The sequence below is a fragment of the Penaeus chinensis genome, chromosome 27, assembly GCF_019202785.1.
Source record: "Penaeus chinensis breed Huanghai No. 1 chromosome 27, ASM1920278v2, whole genome shotgun sequence".
NCBI lineage: Eukaryota > Metazoa > Arthropoda > Malacostraca > Decapoda > Penaeidae > Penaeus > Penaeus chinensis.
In genome coordinates, this window is record NC_061845.1 from 13,173,585 (window position 1) to 13,193,584 (window position 20,000).

General features: G+C 41.1%; 2 protein-coding genes across 4 annotated transcripts in view; one reads left to right on the forward strand and one right to left on the reverse strand.

Moving 5' to 3' along the window:
* The window catches only part of LOC125039544 (protein O-mannosyl-transferase 2-like), a 17,743-nt gene extending 8,215 nt beyond the window's left edge, over positions 1 to 9,528 (forward strand). Inside the window, exons 9-18 of one of the 3 annotated variants that reach the window (XM_047633606.1) lie at positions 1 to 19; positions 324 to 471; positions 621 to 798; positions 1,048 to 1,199; positions 2,171 to 2,259; positions 2,373 to 2,521; positions 6,479 to 6,635; positions 7,914 to 8,054; positions 8,206 to 8,317; positions 8,852 to 9,528. The exon at positions 1 to 19 is cut by the window's left edge and continues 64 nt beyond it. In XM_047633606.1, coding sequence (XP_047489562.1) covers positions 1 to 19; positions 324 to 471; positions 621 to 798; positions 1,048 to 1,199; positions 2,171 to 2,259; positions 2,373 to 2,521; positions 6,479 to 6,635; positions 7,914 to 8,054; positions 8,206 to 8,317; positions 8,852 to 8,957 — 1,251 coding nt within the window. In that variant the 3' untranslated portion in view covers positions 8,958 to 9,528. Of the gene's footprint in view, positions 20 to 323; positions 472 to 620; positions 799 to 1,047; positions 1,200 to 2,170; positions 2,260 to 2,372; positions 2,522 to 6,478; positions 6,636 to 7,137; positions 7,298 to 7,913; positions 8,055 to 8,205; positions 8,318 to 8,851 lie in introns of those variants that run through there. The other 2 variants (XM_047633604.1, XR_007116127.1) reach the window with 2 other exon arrangements.
* An 83-nt stretch (positions 9,529 to 9,611) lies between these two features.
* Positions 9,612 to 20,000, reverse strand: part of LOC125039545 — a 36,185-nt gene continuing 25,796 nt past the window's right edge. Inside the window, exons 3-8 of the mRNA XM_047633607.1 lie at positions 16,394 to 16,638; positions 11,831 to 12,044; positions 11,535 to 11,667; positions 11,169 to 11,350; positions 10,686 to 10,887; positions 9,612 to 10,426 (exon numbers count right to left, since the gene is read on the reverse strand). Coding sequence (XP_047489563.1) covers positions 10,278 to 10,426; positions 10,686 to 10,887; positions 11,169 to 11,350; positions 11,535 to 11,667; positions 11,831 to 12,044; positions 16,394 to 16,638 — 1,125 coding nt within the window. The 3' untranslated portion in view covers positions 9,612 to 10,277. The remainder of the gene's footprint in view (positions 10,427 to 10,685; positions 10,888 to 11,168; positions 11,351 to 11,534; positions 11,668 to 11,830; positions 12,045 to 16,393; positions 16,639 to 20,000) is intronic.

Below are 20,000 nucleotides of genomic sequence, written 5' to 3' on the forward strand. Positions count from 1 at the left end.
AATGCCAGCATGCCATTAGGTTAGTCTGAAGTTTATAGTTTGTTTGGGATGTATTATGTATTAATTTCCATTTGCATATAAAAAGATGAAGCATATTATAGAAATGACTATTGTATCTGGGGCCGTGCTCAGCTTCACATTATCATTTTGATAGAATTTTAATGTAAGGAGTATTCTCTCTCACTATGTCATCTAGGAGTATTCTCTCTAACTATGTAATTTATATTTTGAAAGGTAAAAGTATATATAAATGATAATTATATGTTTCTCTGTTGTATCATGTAATATAAAACGTTTGTTAAAAATTACCAATTTATCAACAGAACTTGCATATGGTGCTGAAGTCACTCTGAAGAATGCCCGCACAGGTGGAGGATATTTGCATTCCCACATTCATTTGTATCCTGAAGGCTCTGGAGCTCGGCAACAACAGATCACCACCTATTCCCATAAGGATTACAATAACAAATGGTTTGTTTTATCTCTAGTGTTATATATGATGACTTTTGATATATATATTTTTTATGAATGATGGTACAATTCTTTCATGACTATCATCATGGTAGCCATTATGGATGACAACTACCTAGAGATAGATAATAACATCTCTATATTTTTAGGTTGGTGAAGAAATGGAATGAAGAACCAGGTGACTGGGAGGATGATGATCCTGTAGAGCTGGTGAAAAATGGTGATCTCATTCGTTTAGAGCATGTCCCGACTGGAAGAAACCTCCACTCACATCGTGAACCGGCTCCTGTCACTAAGCGACATCACCAAGTAACAGGGTATGGTGAAGTAAGTATATGTGAATTAAAAACTGCCTTGATATTTGGTGTTCTGTATTTAGCACAGGGATTTTGAAAAAAGGGGTCATTTAGATGTTAGGAAATCATGGTTCGTATATTGATATTTGTGTATATAATAAGAAAAACTCAAGAAATAATGAAGTTCTAATATATTTAATGAAGAATTTTATTGTTATTACTTGACTGAAAACTAGTCTATTTAAACATGAAAAATCACCTTTTGAATAATGTACTTCAGAATGGAGTTGGAGATGTGAATGATGTTTGGCGTATAGAAGTAATTAACGGAGAAGAGGAGGAAGTTGTGAAAACAGTGGTTCACAAAATACGCCTTGTGCACTATCTAGTTGGCTGTTCACTGATGTCCCACAATAAGCAACTGCCCAAGTGGTATGTATCTTTTTGTTGATAGGACTTTTTTTCCTCTCTTTGTGTGTAGTGACAAGACTGTCTCCCCCCTTTGCAATGCTATTTTCTCTTTTTCTGCATCAGTTTTTTTATTATTATTATATATATATATATATATATATATATATATATATATATATATATATAAATAAATAAATATATATACTTTTTTTTTTTTTTTTTTTTTTTTACCCTTTCCCAAATGTCCATATTTATCATTTGATAAATGACATCTAATAGACTTTTCTTTGCACTTACTCCATAACTCTGTGCAAGAATAATAACAATAAGGAACACATTTTTTTGTTATCAGTTTTCTGTAATACAACCTGTGCCACTGGTCCCAGTGCTCATCCAGTCATAGCTCATGAAAAAATGCAAAAGCCCCTTTCTAAATCTTAAATGAGACTAACCACCCTTTAACCCATTCGCCCCGGAACTTTTCGCTAGTTGCCAGCCGTGCGGGCCCCCCACTTGGCTGGCAAAGACCATCATATCAGTTTGGCAGGAATCTGGCCATAGATTTTGTCGTAAAGTTGGGTTTTGTGTAAGGGTAATGTGTATAAACTGCACTTTTCTCATGGTGTAGTCCACTCCTTTCATGCTGTCGTTGTAAGCAACGACGCACTCTGGCTTTGTGACCACTGATGCCATACGTGTTGGGGTACTTAATGGGGATGGCAATAATAGATGCCACATGGGGCGAATGGGTTAAGAAGTGCACTTGTATTTCCCGTCAGCCCAGGTTTTAGCTGAAATGCTAATGATGGCAAGTTATTGCCGCCCTGGCCCACAGCCAGATTTTCCAATGAGGCATGTTCACGTCACCTGCTCTCAAACCAAATGATGTGATTGTTGTGTCATCTGGATTGTAGAAGTTAAGGACAACAACCCTAGCCTTCAATTTGATGTCTGAAAGAATTAAGTTGTGAATATATATATTTTTTTTTCAGGGGCTTTGAACAGATGGAAGTGACATGCAATCCCAATGTACATGATCCTAATAATGTTTGGAATATTGAGGATAACGTTTTCCCAAAATGTAAGTGAAGTACTAAGGATATGGATTTTATAACAAAACTTTAAGACATGACTGTGATATATTGATAATGTATAATACTAAGTAACAAAGTCATCATTGATTTTCTTTTTCAGTACCCAATACCAGTTTTGAGATTTATGGTCCTAATTTCGTGGAGAAATTCTTTGAAGCCCACACTGTAATGTTCCAAGGAAATTCTGGGTTGAAACCCAAAGAAGGAGAGATCACATCACAGCCCTGGCAGTGGCCAATAAACATCAAGGTATGTATTCTCTTTCTTATGCATACTTATCCTGTACATATATCAAGGTGAAGGCTTCTGGTAGGTGTTAGTTGAGCTGTATGTTAAAGGCTTCTATAAAGGAGTTGGTTTAGCTTTATATAGAATGATTCCACAAAGATGTTTTTTTGGTTTTATGTAGAATGTTTATTTGATAGTATTGTTATAATTGTATATAACCAATCACTGCTGGGTAAACAGAAATCCCTGAGCATCATAAACTCTGGTGATTTCTGTCAACGGCCAGACACTGGGCGCGGGAGTCCACCACATCAAGTGGAACATCCCGCTCCACATGCGTCGCCATGCATATAGGCATACCGTGCAGACCAAGTGGTTTATGATGCCGGTGCACGTGACCCATCTGGAGGGGGTTAAAGGGCTTCTCTTCATTTATTAATTGGATCCTTTGTAGAAAGCTCATTATCAACTTCTAATTGCTATTACAATTTACTTTGGAAGAGGTAGTGAAAGGACAAAAGATAATTTTTGGCTTTATGCACCTTTAAGCAAACTTGCACGTAATAGGAATGTAGAGTAGGCATAGCATAATGAATTTGTGTAAAATCCCTTTTCTTTAGTTTATGTTCCTGTTAATTCTATATTGGACATACTTAATGACTGGATCGATGACCTGGTCATAAAATGAGATTTGTAAATGATGTGTAGCTATTGTTTTTTTTTATTTATCTTTGTTTATTTGACATATTTATTGTTTATACTCTCACCTTTAAACGATATGTCATTCTTGCAAGACTTTCATATTGTACTCAGAAATGTTAAGTTTTAAAATGTTTTTATTCAACACTGCATTATACTGTAAACTGTTTCCAAGAATTCCCAAAATATCATTTTATTTTTTGTTTCCTTTTTCAATAACATTTTTCTGGAAGCAAAGAGGTCTAATGGAAACATAATCTTAGTATGTTCTCTTTTTCTCTTCTCCCTTCCCTCCCTCTCTCCTTCTCCCTTCCCTCCCTCCTTCCTCCCTCTCTCCTTCTCCCTTCCCTCCTCTCTCCTTCTCCCTTCCCTCCCTCTCTCTCTCTCCCTGCCATCCCTCTCTCCTCTCCCCCACCCAATGTTCACTGTTTCTCTTTTTCTCCACTCCTCACCTCCCTCCTTCCCTCCCCTTCCCTTTCTTCCTTCCCTCCCCTTCCCTTTCCTCCTTCCCTCCCCTTCCCTTTCCTCCTTCCCTCCCCTTCCCTTTCCTCCTTCCCTCCCCTTCCCTTTCCTCCTTCCCTCCCCTTCCCTTTCCTCCTTTCCTCCTTCCCTCCCTTTCCCTTTCCTCCTTCCCTCTCCCCTCTTCCCTTTCCTCCTTCCCTTCCCCTTCCCCTTCCCCTTCCTTTCTCTTCCCTCCCCTTCCCTTTCCTCCTTCCCCTCCCTTCCCTTTCCTCCTTCCCTCCCCTTCCCTTTCCTCCTTCCCTCCCCTTCCCTTTCCTCCTTCCCTCCCCTTCCCTTTCCTCCTTCCCTCCCCTTCCCTTTCCTCCTTCCCTCCCCTTCCCTTTCCTCCTTCCCTCCCCTTCCCTTTCCTCCTTCCCTCCCCTTCCCCTTTCCTCCTTCCCTTCCCCTTCCCTTTCCTCCTTCCCTCCCCTTCCCTTTCCTCCTTCCCTCCCTTCCCTTTCCTCCTTCCCTCCCTTCCCTTCTCCTTCCCTCCCTTCCCTTCTCCTTCCCTCCCTTCCCTTTTCCTTCCCTCCCTTCCTTCTCCTTCCCTCCCTTCCCTCCCCTTCCTTTCCTCTTCCCTCCCCTTCCCTTTCTCCTTCCCTTCCCTCCTCCCCTTCCCTTTCCCTCCTTCCCTCCCCTTCCCTTTCCTTCCTTCCGTCCCCTTCCCTTTCCCTCCCTTCTCCCTTCCTTCCTTCCCTGCCCCTTCCCCTTTCCTCCTTCCCTCCCCTTCCCTTTCCTCCTTCCCTCCCCTTCCCTTTCCTCCTTCCCTCCCCTTCCCTTCCCTCCCTTCCCTTTCCTCCTTCCCTCCCCTTCCCTTCCTCCTTCCTCCTTCCCTTCCCTCCCTTCCCTTTCTCCTTCCCTCCCCTTCCCTTCCCTCCCCTTCCCTTTCCTCCTTCCCTCCCCTTCCCTTTCTCTTCCCTCCCCTTCCCTTTCCTCCTTCCCTCCCCTTCCCTTTCCTCCTTCCCTCCCCTTCCCTTTCCCTCCTTCCCTCCCCTTCCCCTTCCTCCTTCCCTCCCTTCCCTTTCCCTCCTCCCTTCCCTCCCCTTCCCTCCCCTTCCCTTTCCTCCTTCCCTCCCCTTCCCTTTCCTCCTTCCCTCCCCTTCCCTTTCCTCCTTCCCTCCCCTTCCCTTTCCTCCTTCCCTCCCCTTCCCTTTCCTCCTTCCCTCCCCTTCCCTTTCCTCCTTCCCTCCCCTTCCCTTTCCTCCTTCCCTCCCCTTCCCTTTCCTCCTTCCCTCCCCTTCCCTTTCCTCCTTCCCTCCCCTTCCCTTTCCTCCTTCCCTCCCCTTCCCTTTCCTCCTTCCCTCCCCTTCCCTTTCCTCCTTCCCTCCCCTTCCCTTCCTCCTCCTTCCCTTCCCCTCCCTCTCCCTCCTCCCTTCCCTTCTTCCCTTTCCCTTCCTTCCTCCCTTCTTCCCTTTCCCTTCCTTCCTCCCTTCTTCCCTTTCCCTTCCTTCCTTCCTCCCTTCTTCCCCCCCTCCTTCCCTCCCTCCTTCCCCCCCTCCTTCCTTCCCTCCTTCCCTCCCTCATTCCCTCCCACTTTCCCTCCCTCCCTCCCTCCCTCCCTCCCCCCCTCCCTCCCTCCCCTTCCCTCCCCTTCCCTTCCTTCCTTCCTCCCTTCCTCCCTTCTTCCCCCCCTCCTTCCCTCCCTCCTTCCCCCCCTCCTTCTCCCCCTCCTTCCCTCCCTCCTTCCCCCCCTCCTTCCCCCCCTCCTTCCCCCCCTCCTTCCCCCCCTCCTTCCCTCCCTCCTTCCCCCCCTCCTTCCCTCCCTCCTTCCCTCCCTCCTTCCCTCCCTCCTTCCCCCCCCTCCTTCCCTCCCTCCTTCCCCCCCTCCTTCCCCCCCCTCCTTCCCTCCCTCCTTCCCTCCCTCCCTTCCTCCCTCCCTCCCTCCCTCCCTCCCTCCCTCCCTCCCTCCCTTCCTCCCTTTCCTCCTTTCCCTTCCCTCCCTCTCCCCTTATCCCACTGTTCATTTTCTTTTTCTTTTTCTCCTCTCCTTCCTTCCCTGTCTCCCTTCTATGTTCATTATCTGTAAAGGTGTGAGTGGTTATTCAGTGAAAACCATGTGTTAGTTAAATTTCAATTACAAGTGGAATTTTAAATTTTGACACACCCATTAGAAAAGTACATTGTTTTCAACGTGCATAAAATTGGGTACATGTCAAGTGTCATCTATTCACCCAGTGTCACCGGGTGCATGAACTGTCCAATATAAAATTGCTTTGTGAATTTCGTTTACACATAGATGACTTCACAAGGGCTCAGTCTCCAAGGTGTCAATTGGTTGATCTAACTTCACTGGATTTCCCTTTTCAGATTTTTTTTTTTTTTTTATAGCTGTTGATGTATTGCTGTTATTATTATTGACACTATATTGTATATATTTATGAAGACACTAATAACAATAAAAAGAATGTGAAAATTGATGAAAAAAGCAGGACAAGTAATTGACACTTTGATGACTAAGCTCTTGTGGAGCCATCTGTGTGCAAATACAATGAATTCTTGTCAGTGAATATGATACAGCAGCAAAAGGCATACTACCCAGTCTTCAGTTCTTAAGTCCTTCCCTCACTATCTTTTATCTAAAACTAATAATAATAAAAGTGAATTTGTACTGAAATTTGTAAGTAATGATTGCCATTTCTCATTTATATAAATCTGGGGTCTGTGACAAATGCAACAAAGTTTTAACATTATCATGTCCCAAAGAATGTGTATTGAGGTATCAAAAATCAACCAATTTTTCTTTCTTCATGGTGAAATGTTTTCTCTCCTTTTCTTTAGGGTCAACATTTTTCAGGTGGGAATCCTCGAATATACCTCCTTGGAAACCCAATTGTATTTTGGGGCAACTTAGTGGCTCTGGTAGCATTCTTCTACCTCTACATCTTGCATTCCTTCCAAATCAAAAGGGGATATTATATTTCTCCAGCTGTTGGAGGTAATGGGTAACAGAGGGTGCATGTGTAAAGAAATTTAATTACTTGTATGTTAACGTGGCATGGTATACAGGTTCCCTTTTCTTTTCTTTTTGTAAAAAGACTAACTAGTAAATTGCAAATACATGAGCAAAAAAGGAGTAACTGATATGTGTTTACAAACTAATACTCCATTTTGATAAAGGGGTGTGACTACCATGTCAGTTAGCATAAAAGTAATACAGATTTTTACTCAACTTGCTTGTTAGTAGTTTGTGACATGCTAGTCTTGCTTGGTTACTGCATGATGGATAACATTGATAACTATTCTTGCATGGTACTGCTTCTTAAGCCTTTTTGGTATTAGCTTGTGTTTAACATTATTTTTATAGTTTATGTAATGGTGACATGATGAAATATGACTTTACCTTGAAGTGAGTATGCAGATGAATATATAGTTGAAAGTAAGCACTTTTTAGTGTTTTGCAAAGTGTCATTGACACACATTATTTGTTTCACATGTAGGGTCAGTGGTTCTCCGCTATCGATGGATACAAAGTTTACCTGTTGGGTAATCCCATCATTTGGTGGGGTAACCTAGTTGTGTTGGCTGCTTTTGTGCTGGTCTATATCTACAATGCTTATAGGACTCAAAGAGGACTGAAGGATGATGCTGCAACAAGAGGTGTGTAAATTTAATTATATATATTTTTATAATGGTATAGAAGAAGCAATCTGGGAGTGACTTCAGAGTAAGTTGGGGAATTGATTTTTTTTGTTCCTTTATGGCTCTGTGTTACACTGTCATACTTGTGATGCTTAGAATTTTACTGAAATTGCATGAAATTGCAAGCATTCCAAGCATACTAAAAATCACTCATATCTCATGTTTTCTGTAGTTAGGATCTCCTGAGCAAAAGATGTATTGGATTTAGTGAACTGATAAATATTTTGTAACATTTACAAGACAGATAGACCACCATTCCATCCAAGCTTATGCATAAAGTTTAAATGTACCTTCATAATAATTGATTTTGCACTTTCAATTATCTTATTGCAATACTGGTTTGGTTGATGAATATACAGTTATGCTGAATTACATGTATGCTACTACTTTCCCAGTAAACCATTTATCAGAACCTTTAGTGAGAAACCCCTTTAAAGATATTCATGCCTGATAGTCGTCCAGGAAAAATTTTGAACACCATATGATATATTATCTCTGTCAGTGTTTGAGTCATGAAAAATAATATATTAGGTGGCATATTACTCATGGTCTACCTTTATTTTCTTGGTTTTAGCCCGACGTGAGAAGGCCATAGGAGCCTGTGGGTGGCTAGCTGTGGCATGGGCACTTCACTACCTGCCCTTCTTTGCCATGGGTCGTATTTTGTACTTCCACCACTACTTCCCAGCTCTGCTCTTCTCTTCCATGCTTACAGGTAGGAGAAAACCCTGGTTTTTAGTGCTAGTCATTCTTAATTATTTTGTTTCCTTTTCTTTGTTAAACAGAAATTGAATATTCATAATCTTTTGAGGTTCCTGTTATCTTCATGAAGTTTCTGTATGTTTCTGTATGGGTTTTGTTTCTAGGTGTTATCCTTGATTACCTTCTGGAGTCGATTCCGAATCTGGTTCCTCCATTCCTGTCTGTGTCAGTGTATCACTGGATGACTGGTTTGGTTTATTCAGTCCTTGCTTACAGGTATGTATTTGTATATAAAATATTGTTTAACATGAAAAAATCATCTTAGATTTATAATAAAGGGGTTGTGGGCATGGGAGAGTGTCAATAATTAATGTTTATATTTACAAATGGACTATATGGTTTCAAGATTTTATTATTAAAAATGAATTAATATTTGGTGTACATGACACAAGGCAACTGTTTATTTTTCGAAAAAGAGTACACCATGACCTCTTTCAATTCTAAAGATGGTCATGTTATATTACTAGAGAACTTCCATCTTTTTATCTGAAAATAATATTCAGGTCTTCGAAGGAAATCTTTTTTTCTCTGAAAGTTTTTACGTGCATTTTGTTGTCTGAGAAATTAGTAATAATTTGGAAAATATATTTCTGTTATGAGAAAGATAGTTTGATTTTGATTATTAAGTCTCTAAGGTATGTAAATTTGCTAATAAGGATAAGAATAAAAACTAGGGAACACCAAGATGAGTATCGACTTAATGTGCTGCTGCGTGGAGATTTTATTAACTTTTTAATTTTTTTCTTGCAGTTTTTATATGTTTGCACCTCTTGCATATGGAATGCATAATCTGGAGCCAGGCTTTGAGAATGGCACCATTCAGAACATCCGCTGGCTTGACTCATGGGAGTTCTAAATCATGAGTTTAGGTCCAATAAGAGGAATAACTTGTACATGGGATATGTGTGAATCTCGTTTAGTAGATCTGATACATGTGTTATATAAAAAAAGCTATTGCTGGAGACAAGCTAAGGAAGACATGTATTGAATAAATGCTAACAACAAAGCATATTGTTGTTATTTGAGGATTATATAGTAATTCATGTCACCCTTGATCTACAATGCTATAGGGAGGAATTATTCTGTATATTGTTATATTATTGTTGTTGTTATTACATACATTGAAATATGTATGGTTTGTGAATAATCCTTCTTGTTTTTCATAGGAAGTCATTGTTGATGGGCATCTTAAATTTATTTGATTTATTATTGTGAGGAGGATCAAACAAAAATTATTTCATGTTATTTATGATCATTATGAGTAAGCAGATCTTTGAATTTAATTTTTGTTTTGTTTTTTGAGATCTATTGTTTGTTTAAAATGTTTTGTTGATCATTAATAGTTCATTGAAATTTAATGTATGGAATTATTTTACAAAATCATATTTTTGTACTCTTTCTAATAAAGATTCTGGTTAGCATATAAATAGATTTTACTTGAAATTCCTTTTAACAGAACATAAACATTAGTCATTCCAATCAAGAAGAAAGGGAAATATATAAATTAAACTTTATATTAAAGAAATCATTTATTTTGATTTACCTTGGCATACAGTCTTAACTTTCATTCAGTGAAGAACTCAGGACAAGAGATGCTTTGGTTTTTGTAACAATTGTAACTCTGTAGCAGAGATTACTAGTTCTAACTAGTGGGCTTATAAAGGAAATTTGTACATGGACTCACTTATGAGTAACTATTGCATTTTCTGGTGTTTTTTTTTTTACCATCTGTATACTGTATACACGTGTGTATATATAGTGTTTACACATGTATATGCATTGCATATGAAATACTATATACATATATATATATATATATAATATGCATGTATATTAGATTAAGTTATATAAGAACTCAAAGTTTTAAATATCCCTTGAAGTAAGGTATATCTCTTAATGAAACTCATAGCACCAAATTGTTCTTAGGCTCTTCACGAATGCAAATGGAACAAAAGTACAGTAATGCATGGAAAGTTTTGAGACATTTCTAAATCACATGAAAGATTCATTTATGAGAAGCCTTTGAAAAGTATCAAAGCCAGAAGTGAGTAGATCTAAAGGGAACCAGCCCAAAGACTCGCGGAAAAGGCAAAAAAAACCACAGAACCAGCCCGAATGTGGGGAAAAGAATAATCAGGAAACAATGAAAATGGTCTGTTGAACTTGGGTATCAGGGTTAGAATTGGGGTTTTCCTTGCAACTGGTCACGTAAAATCTTCACTTTGTATACGAGGAAGCAAACGAGAGTTGAAAGTGCCAAAACAACACAGGACACAAAAACCATTGCCATCAGCATCTGTGAGTTTACCCAGCATTCTTCAGCACCTGGGGAATAGTTTAAGATGATAATCTACTTAATATTGTCACAGATGGTACCTGCCTGGTTGTATTTTGCTCTTTCTGTACTAACAAATGTCAAAGTAGGAGGTACTTACTGTTTGGTATATAGATAGTTAATAGCTAATTTAAGTTCATATGAGATGATAGTTTGAAATATGGACAGAATATATGAATAATAAAATAATTTAACCTAAAACATACTTAAATATATCAATTCAGATTATTATAAGCCAAGACAACAAACCTCTTAACTGTTCTCTTGTCATAACCACAACGCCTTGCTGAAGCTCCACAACTGCAGAAGGTGAAGTAGGTGCAGAGTCCTCACGTTTCCTCCTGATGGTGGATGGATTAGGTCCGCCATTGCAGGGAGCTGAACACTCTCCCTCACACACTTCGAGGTGGCAGGATATGACAAATTCGGGACTCTCACCAATGCGAAATGCCTGGTATAAATGTAGTATAAGCGGCTGGTTATCAATACTACGTATTTAAGTAAATGCAAAAGTTTCTATGCTATTACTTTTTCGTTTTATGATGTTCTTTCATGATTATTCTAATTGCAGAAAGTTGCATTTACCTAGTGCCATACTAGTATATTCTGACAGGCGAGTTAAGCAGTATAATTCACAAAACTACAAATGAGGTGGAGGCACTGTAACCATACCATAAGAGTGTCCCACACATCATATTAGAGCAAATCTTTATAACACTTTCGATAAATTACCTTAAGGTAGGAGTAAAGCATGAGGTCAGCCTGAACACCATTGGTTTCCCTGGTCTTGGAAAACTGCGTCAGGAGATCTGGCCTTACAACACATCCTCTCGAATCCAGCAGCTGAACTTGCGTCCCACCGGCAGAACTTGCATTGCAGGAGATGACATTAGCGTCCAGCTCACGAGTGGGATCTTTGGAGTATATTTTTAGCATTTTCATTAACATTCATGGACGATTAAGATGTTGCTTTACAGGTACATTAAAATCACATGTGTAATATAAGGAATATATCTTAAATATACCTAAGAACTATCATAACCATTTCTTAGGACAAGTATTTACCTTTCAACTTCCAACAAACGATGAACTACAGACCTTGCACATATATGACAACTGAGGTGTCATCCCCCATGTAAACGTAGCCCGTGGCTGGGCTGGCAAAGGGTCCAGACCCTCGTTGGATTTCCATGAGTGTGTTAACAGACCTGGAGTCTAACTGGACTGGTACCTGATGAGGCAGTGAAAATTGCCGTGATAAAAACATAAATATATATTTTTTGTAAGTAAATTGATTTTAGTACTTCATGACTCATCTCAAATTCACTACACTACATCAACGAAATGACAACATATATCCTATGCATAGATTCCAATTTCCTTCTGAAGTTCACCTTAAGGGGTTCGTAAACCTTAAAGGGGGAAAAGGCGACACTCTTTTGTATGGTGTGCTGCCAAGTGCACCGGATGTTCCGAGCGATGTCCCATTCCTCCTGGATGAGAGCGTCGTTCTGGATAATGATGGTGTTTTCGAAGTACATGTCTCTGTCGGGCGTTGCCATGTCAAGCTGCCCAGAAGTGCCACAGCCGTCGATTGGCACGTTGAATCTGGTAGTAGTTGGGATTACGGTTAATAGTGGTGATTAGCAACAACATTCAAACTGAATGGGAATGTCGTTATGTTCAATTTGGAAGCGGTTGGAAACAAGATGGAAAGGTGATGGTTGGTAATAACAATCACATGGATTGGTAATGTTAGTGAAACCCCAGTTTGTGATACTAATGGTTCTGGTTATGAAAGTGATTATAATCATAGTAATGAAGGTATTTTTAAGGTCGTGACTGTGGTGATCAAAATAATGATTGTAATGCAAGTGTTCATGATGATGGTGATAGTGTTGATATTTCCGACGATATAGGTTAATGGAAACGGACGATGGGTCATGATCATGAATAGGTTGGTGGTATTACAGTGATGATAAAGATGTTCTAGACAAAAAAACAAAAACAAACAATATAATACATGTGCCAAACGTAGAAGATATATACAAAAGATCTTTGTCTGTCACTTTTTAAAAACTGAACTAACGTTATATATTTATCTATCTATATCCATATCTATCTATCTATATATCTATATAATGAGTGTGTGTGTGTGTGTGTGTATGTGTGTGTGTGTGTGTGTGTGCGTGCGTGCGTGCGTGCGTGCGTGCGTGCGTGCGTGCGTGCGTGCGTGCGCGCGCACGTTTAAGTGTATATGTATGTGAATGCGTACGTTTATGTGTATGTGTGTGTGTGCGCGCGCGCTTAGTATTCATTTCTCTATGTTTAAAATTTGATTAACATAGTCATAATGTCAACATAAACACAGAGATGCATGTCCGATCACAATGCAATGTCATTATACAAACGAATAAGATATTCGGAATCATACGCGATATGAATAAAACATTGAATGGCAGAGTAGACGCAAAATACGAATAATACGAACAAGAGAAGGCAAAAGGAAAGAAGATGGAGAGAGAGGAAAAGACAAAGAAAACGAGGACCGCTATATAGCCATGACCCGCGCCGAGTGGTCAAGCCTTGGACTGGCCGCGCCTCTCGCGCCTCTCAATATTCATGTCGTCTCCGAAACCACCGGAGAGAAAAGAGTGAGGGAAGGGAGAGAGGGAGAGAGGGAGAGAGGGAGGGAGAGAGGGCTGGAGGGAGGGTGGGAGAGAGGGAGGGAGGGAGGGAGGGAGGGAGGGAGGGAGGGAGGGAGGGAGGGAGGGAGGGAGAGAGGGAGAAAGGGAGGGAGAGAGGGAGGGAGGGAGAGAGGGAGAGAGGGAGGGAGAGAGGGAGAGAGGGAGGGAGGGAGGGAGGGAGGGAGAGAGGGAGGGAGAGAGGGAGGGAGAGAGGGAGGGAGAGAGGGAGGGAGGGAGAGAGGGAGGGAGGGAGAGAGGGAGGGAGAGAGGGAGGGAGAGAGGGAGGGAGAGAGGGAGGGAGAGAGGGAGGGAGAGAGGGAGGGAGAGAGGGAGGGAGAGAGGGAGGGAGAGAGAGAGGGAGAGAGAGAGGGAGAGAGAGAGGGAGAGAGAGAGGGAGAGAGAGAGGGAGGGAGAGAGAGGGAGGGAGAGAGAGAGGGAGGGAGAGAGAGAGGGAGGGAGAGAGAGAGGGAGGGAGAGAGAGAGGGAGGGAGAGAGAGAGGGAGGGAGAGAGAGAGGGAGGGAGAGAGGGAGGGAGAGAGAGAGGGAGGGAGAGAGAGAGGGAGGGAGAGAGAGAGGGAGGGAGAGAGAGAGGGAGGGAGAGAGAGAGGGAGGGAGAGAGAGAGGGAGGGAGAGAGAGAGAGGGAGGAAGAGAGGGAGGGAGAGAGGGAGGGAGAGAGAGAGGGAGAGAGAGAGGGAGAGAGAGAGGGAGAGAGAGAGGGAGAGAGAGAGGGAGAGAGAGAGGGAGAGAGAGAGGGAGAGAGAGAGGGAGAGAGAGAGGGAGAGAGAGAGGGAGAGAAAGAGAGAAAGACTAGCGAATATGTATTCAGATTCGCGGGTTTACGAAGCTTTTATGATTTTTGATTCCATTAAGTAAATCAGTTTCCCTTTATTTGACAGTACTCTACACTCTACACTTTCTATATTCTATATCCATTGCCGCGTAAACACATTCTGGTCATGGTGTGTGAGTGTGTGTGTGTGTGTGTGTGTGTGTGTGTGTGTGTGTGTGTGTGTGTGTGTGTGTGTGTGTGTGTGTGTGTGTGTGTGTGTGTGTGTGTGTGTGTGTTGCTGAAACACACATTGTTATTGGCTTCAGCATTTCGTTCATAAATAACATTCATTAAATAGTTATTATTCAGAGGAACACAGTATTGTACATAAGAATGCATCATAATTCTTACTTGCTTAATCCTTTCAAGCGCTCTGTATCTTTTTTAGATTTTTTTTTCATCACTTGCCCAAAGTTAATGTTCGTTAATAACAAGGTAGTCTTTGTACTAGAGACAAAGGACACACAAGTTTAATAACCAATAAAATGTCCTTCTCTTTCTATAAATCATCTTCCAAGGATGAGATATAAAACAGCGGAGTAGGAATCTGCAATAAATGTTGCAGATGTGCAATGTAGTATGTTGCTATTATGCAATAAATGTTGCCCATGTATATCCCCAGTGACTCACGTAAAAAAAGTAAATGATTAAAGACTTAAAATTCTTTTTTAATATTATTTTCTGAACACCTCAAGGAACTCTGCATGGCTGAGTGTGACTAATTTACGGCTCCTAGTAGCGATTTCTTAATATAGACTCAGGATCTTTTCTTATGAAAAAAAAACCAAAAAACATCATTACGCTGACTTGTCATCCATCATTCACTCAAAAAATAGAAAAATACAATATATACTGACAGATGATTGAAAGTCCCCTATTTCCCACATTCCGTGTAACCAAACATTGCGGGTCAGAGTTCAAGAATCATAGATAAAACAGCCATGACCTTTCATCAACCCTACTGCCGACATGTCACAAGCATGTTTCGCCAAGGGTGCATCGTGTACACAAGCTTAAGATCACTCACGCATAAGTTTCGTTAATGTATCTAAAAGATAAGCCGCTGCAACCTTCTGTAATAGAGCTTTTGCAATAAATATGCCTTTGCCATATGGTGCGCATATCAGTGAATCGTGTTAAAGATACCGATACAACGAAACATCTATCCTACATAGCAGCAACTCCGATATTATTAGTTTTATACGTTATCGACCTTATTAAGTTGAGCATCTAGAAAGAGAATATCATCAGTAAAACAACAACAGCAACTGAATACTCCTCCCAGCACTTCAATCTCAGATTCTGGTAACTTAGGCCACCAACATCAAAATTTTCCTGCCTATCCGAATCACACAAGATGGCTGCCGTTCACAGGGCGAGAAGGTGTACTCTCACACGGCTCTTTAATTTTATGGTCCTCGGGGGTGAATCCCTTGGTTAAGGGGTCAGGGTCATTGGGGAAGGACTGGAGAGGTGGAGAGGAAGGGGAAGGACGAGGAGGAATGGAGGGAAAGTGAGGAGGAAAGGGAAGAGGAGAATTAGGTAGAGATGGATTGAAAAGGGGAAGAGGAAGAAGAGCAAAAGAAGGATGATGATGATGATGATGATGACGATGATGATGATGATGATGATGATGATGATGATGATGATGATGATGATGATGATGATGATGATGATGATGATGATGATGATGATGATGATGATGATGATGATGATGATGATATGATGATGATGATGATGATGATGATGATGATAATGATGATGATGATGATGATGATGATTATGATGATGATGATAATGATGATGATGATGATGATAATGGTGGTGGTGGTGGTGATGTTATGATGATGATGAGGAGGAGGAGGAGGAAGAGGGTTTTGATGATGATGTTAAGGAGAAAGATAAGGAGAAGGAGAAAGAGGAGAAATAGTAGTAGTATATATGCATAAACACACACGCGCGCACGCGCCCACTTATAAATTCACTTATCAAAATTAGGACCACATAATAACAATCATAGTAGTAAAAATTCAGAGTAAAGACTGGTACCAAATGAAATTTATGATGAAAGCATATGATAATGCTTTGTATATTTTCCAAGAGCTCGTTAAAAATATTGACTTCTATCAAGTGAATTGTGTTAGACACGATTATAATGTTCCTATTATTGCATAAATTATGTGTGCTCAATACTGTTTAGGCAGATCTATTTTAGGACTTTTATTCTTAATAATAAGGCTGTCATCTCTTGAAAAGGAAACATTTACTCCTAAAAGGACAGTCTTAGAAGATAATCAGCCACATCTACGACGTAATTACATGCCATTGACTTTCTTTGATAAAGTAACTGTGATCAGAAAGACTTTGCATTTCAAAATATCGCAATCTTTTCTATTAAAACATCATGCTTATCACCCCGTTCGGCAATTTATCAACTTACGAGAATTTGTTGCTGCCAGAGTTCTCGATCGTGACGTAGTTGCAGGCGGGGTCGTAGAAGTGTCCCTTGGAATAGATCACACCGGGGAACACTCTGTCGAACTCCAGGTGGACGGTCATGCCGGAGCGGGAGCACTTGACGTCGAGGTCCTGCAGCTGCGGCATCATCCCCACCGGGTTCGGGTTCAGCAGAGCTCTGCTTCCGCCGACGCGCCCCAGGGTGTCTGCCTCCTCCGACCACCGCACCTGCGAGAGGGAAGCAAAGCCAGGTTAAGAATTGCGCTGTGCTAGGGGGTCCAGGATGATGCGTGGCAGGCTCGCTTCGCACGCTGTCTTGGTATTACAACATGAAATGTATTCGTGTATAGATATGTGGTGGATGTAACATATTTTACACTATTTGTACAGGCTTCTAAAATTAGGATGCAGAGAATTATACACACACTCACATATACACACACACACATATATATACATACACACACACATTTAATATTTTCATATGAATTTTCTTTTCTTTTTTATGTATGTGTGAGTGAGTGAGCGAGTGAGTGAGTGAATTAGTGAGTGAATTAGTGAGTGAGTGAGTGAGTGAGTGAGTGAGTGAGTGCGTGCGTGCGCGCGTGCGTACGTGCGTGTGTGCGTGCACACACACACACACATGCGTATGTATGCATATAACTATATATGTGATATTCTGAAAAGTAAGGCTTGATCTCTGGCCACTGATGACATATCTGCAAATTCCTCCTACTCTTGTCAGTTACTGAGAAGTCGAGAAAGCTCGCTGGACGCGTCTGGCGAGGTGACTCTCAAGCGCGGGGGAGAAGCGAATGGGAGACGGGGTGCGCAACCCCGGGCGAGGATGCATTGCCCCAAGGAGCTGCAACGAAGCTGGCTATTTTGAGAAGCGCCGGATATAGGTTATCTCCGGGAGGGGGCTTACCCAAGGGGTCAGGGGAGCCAGGAAAACGGAATTTGTTACGTGTCAAGAAAGTAAGGCTGGAAACACGATGGAAGGAGGCGAGTGAAAGCAACTGGACGGAAAGACTTTCTTTTTCTATTAGTTTTGTGGTTGTTTCCTAGTATCAGCTTGGGCTTAGTAGATCAGTTCTTTGGAGTTAAGAAGCATGGCAATTCAGAGAGAACATCTGCTGTTGAAAAAACCCGTTGTTCACAGTTTGTCTCAAGGCGATTCCTACCTGGGTATAATGGAGGCAGTTAGAGAGGTGACCTAAGAGCAGTAAAAACATCCAAGTGATATATATATATATATATATATATATATATATATATATATATATATATATGCATATATGGATGTGTGTGTGTATATATATATATATATATATATATATATATATATATATATATATATGCATATATGGATGTGTGTGTGTGTATATATATATATATATATATATATATATATATATATATATATATATATTTACATACACACACACACACACACACACACACACACACACACACATACACACACACATATATATATATATATATATATATATATATATACATATATATATATATATATATATATATATATATATATATGTGTGTGTGTGTGTGTGTGTGTGTGTGTGTGTGTGTGTGTGTGTGTGTGTGTGTGTATCAATATTTATTTATCTACCTGTTTGTAGAAGCGGTATCAACATACAAAAAGAGCTTCGACCTGATCTGATGCGTAAGCGGTCACATTGAAATTCGCCTCAAGACTCAGAAGTGGCGAGCTTATGTGAACAAAAACAACAAAAGAAATTTCTTACTTTCCCTCTCGAAGGCACGCCCACCCAGTCGCCTGCCATCCCACCCATCCCCGCTCCCTGGGGTATACTAACACTAGCTCATGATTAAGGTTAATAATGACACGTATACCCTCGGGAAATTTGTTTGTGATGGAGAGTGGAATTATGGAGGGGGGGGGGGGGGGGGGGAGAGCGAAAAAGGGAGAGTTGGAAAGGGGTAAAGAGGGAGGGTTGGAGAGGAGAGCGAAGTGAGGGAATTAAAAGGAGCAATGGCAAGAGGGTTTTGTGAAAGGAAAAGAGAAGGGAACTTTGTTAAAGGGATGGTGTACAAAGGGAGGTGAGAGCTATGAAAGGGGAGGTGTGATAGGACCTTTCAAAGGGGAAGAATAAGGAGGAGGAGGAGGAGGAGGAGGAAGAAGAAGAAGAAGAAGAAGAAGAAGAAGAAGAAGAAGAAGAAGAAGAAGAAGAAGAAGAAGAAGAAGAAGAAGAAGAAGAAGAAGAAGAAGAAGAAGAAGAAGAAGAAGAAGAAGAAGAAGAAGAAGAAGAAGAAGAAGATGAAGAAGAAAAGGAAGAAGATGATGAAAAGGAGGACTAGGATGAGGGAGAGGAAAAGGAGGACAAGGTGCAGGAGGAAAAACAGAATGAAGAAGAAGTGGAGGAAGAGCAAATGAGGAGATGGATGAGGAGAAATGGAAGGAAAAGGAGAAATCGAAGATTATAACAAGAAGAAATAGGAGGAAAGAGAGGGAATGTGTATAGTCATCCTTTACGAAAGGGAAGGCTGAATGTCGCTGGTGATATGTTGGCGAGATATAAGAGGGGAATGTGGGCGCAAAAGGGTGCTCGAAGATGGGCGTGGGTGGCGACAGTGAGTGAAAGTGAGTAAGAGAGAAGAGGACAAAAGATTGGGTCGAAGGATAAAGCGGGGATATGGCGATGGGACACGAAGCACGTGAGATCAACGCGATGACCGTGATACAAGTTGAGATACGAAAAAGGGACTTGGATAAAAGTAACGTTTAAAAATTGAATGACTGTAAAGAGAAGTGGAGATGCATAGGAACGTAAGAAAACTGGGAGTGAAGCGGGCATGGGTAATGTGGGTATGAGTGACAATGGTTATGGAAGACAGTGAAAGTCGACAAAACATGTGGGTGGCGAAAAAAAAAAAAATAAGTTGGTGATAGACCTTGGCTCATGTCGTGTCGTCTGTCAAAGAAAGGAATCATATTGGAGGCGTGATTTTCCGCTTAAAAATACATCTCTTCGTGGTGCGTTGATAAATAAAGTGAATCATCACTAGGGTATTTATATAACCGTAAAAACGTGCGCGCGTGTGAATTCGTGCTTGTATGTCAGTGTGTGCGTGTGTGTGTGTATAAACACTTGTGTGCACGTGTGTAAACTGGAGCGCTATAGGTACTAAGTGAATTTACTGAACCTCTGAAAGTCTCCAGTTCAGGGTCGACCGCCTATGAACTTGCCCGCGGAACTGCAACTTGGACCGGCAGTGTTACGACCAGATATTACGATGACTTCGCTCCTGAGACCTAGAGGAAGCGGGAGAAAGTACATGCCCGGCTTGCTGCTACCTGCGAAGCCTCAGATTTTTTTTTTTTTTTCCATAAATGCAGTTTTTTGGTGTACACGTTGGTATAGAGAGTGGATCAACTATATCACCTTTGGAGATGTATACACTGTTACTTGTTCTGATAGTAGTTTTTTTGAGAGAAGGTTGTGTGTTTTACGACATATGCATGGTAACTTTTTTTTATCCAGCTATTGTAGAGAGAGAAAGTATCTAGATTCCAACATGACTGAGAGCTACAGCAATCATGC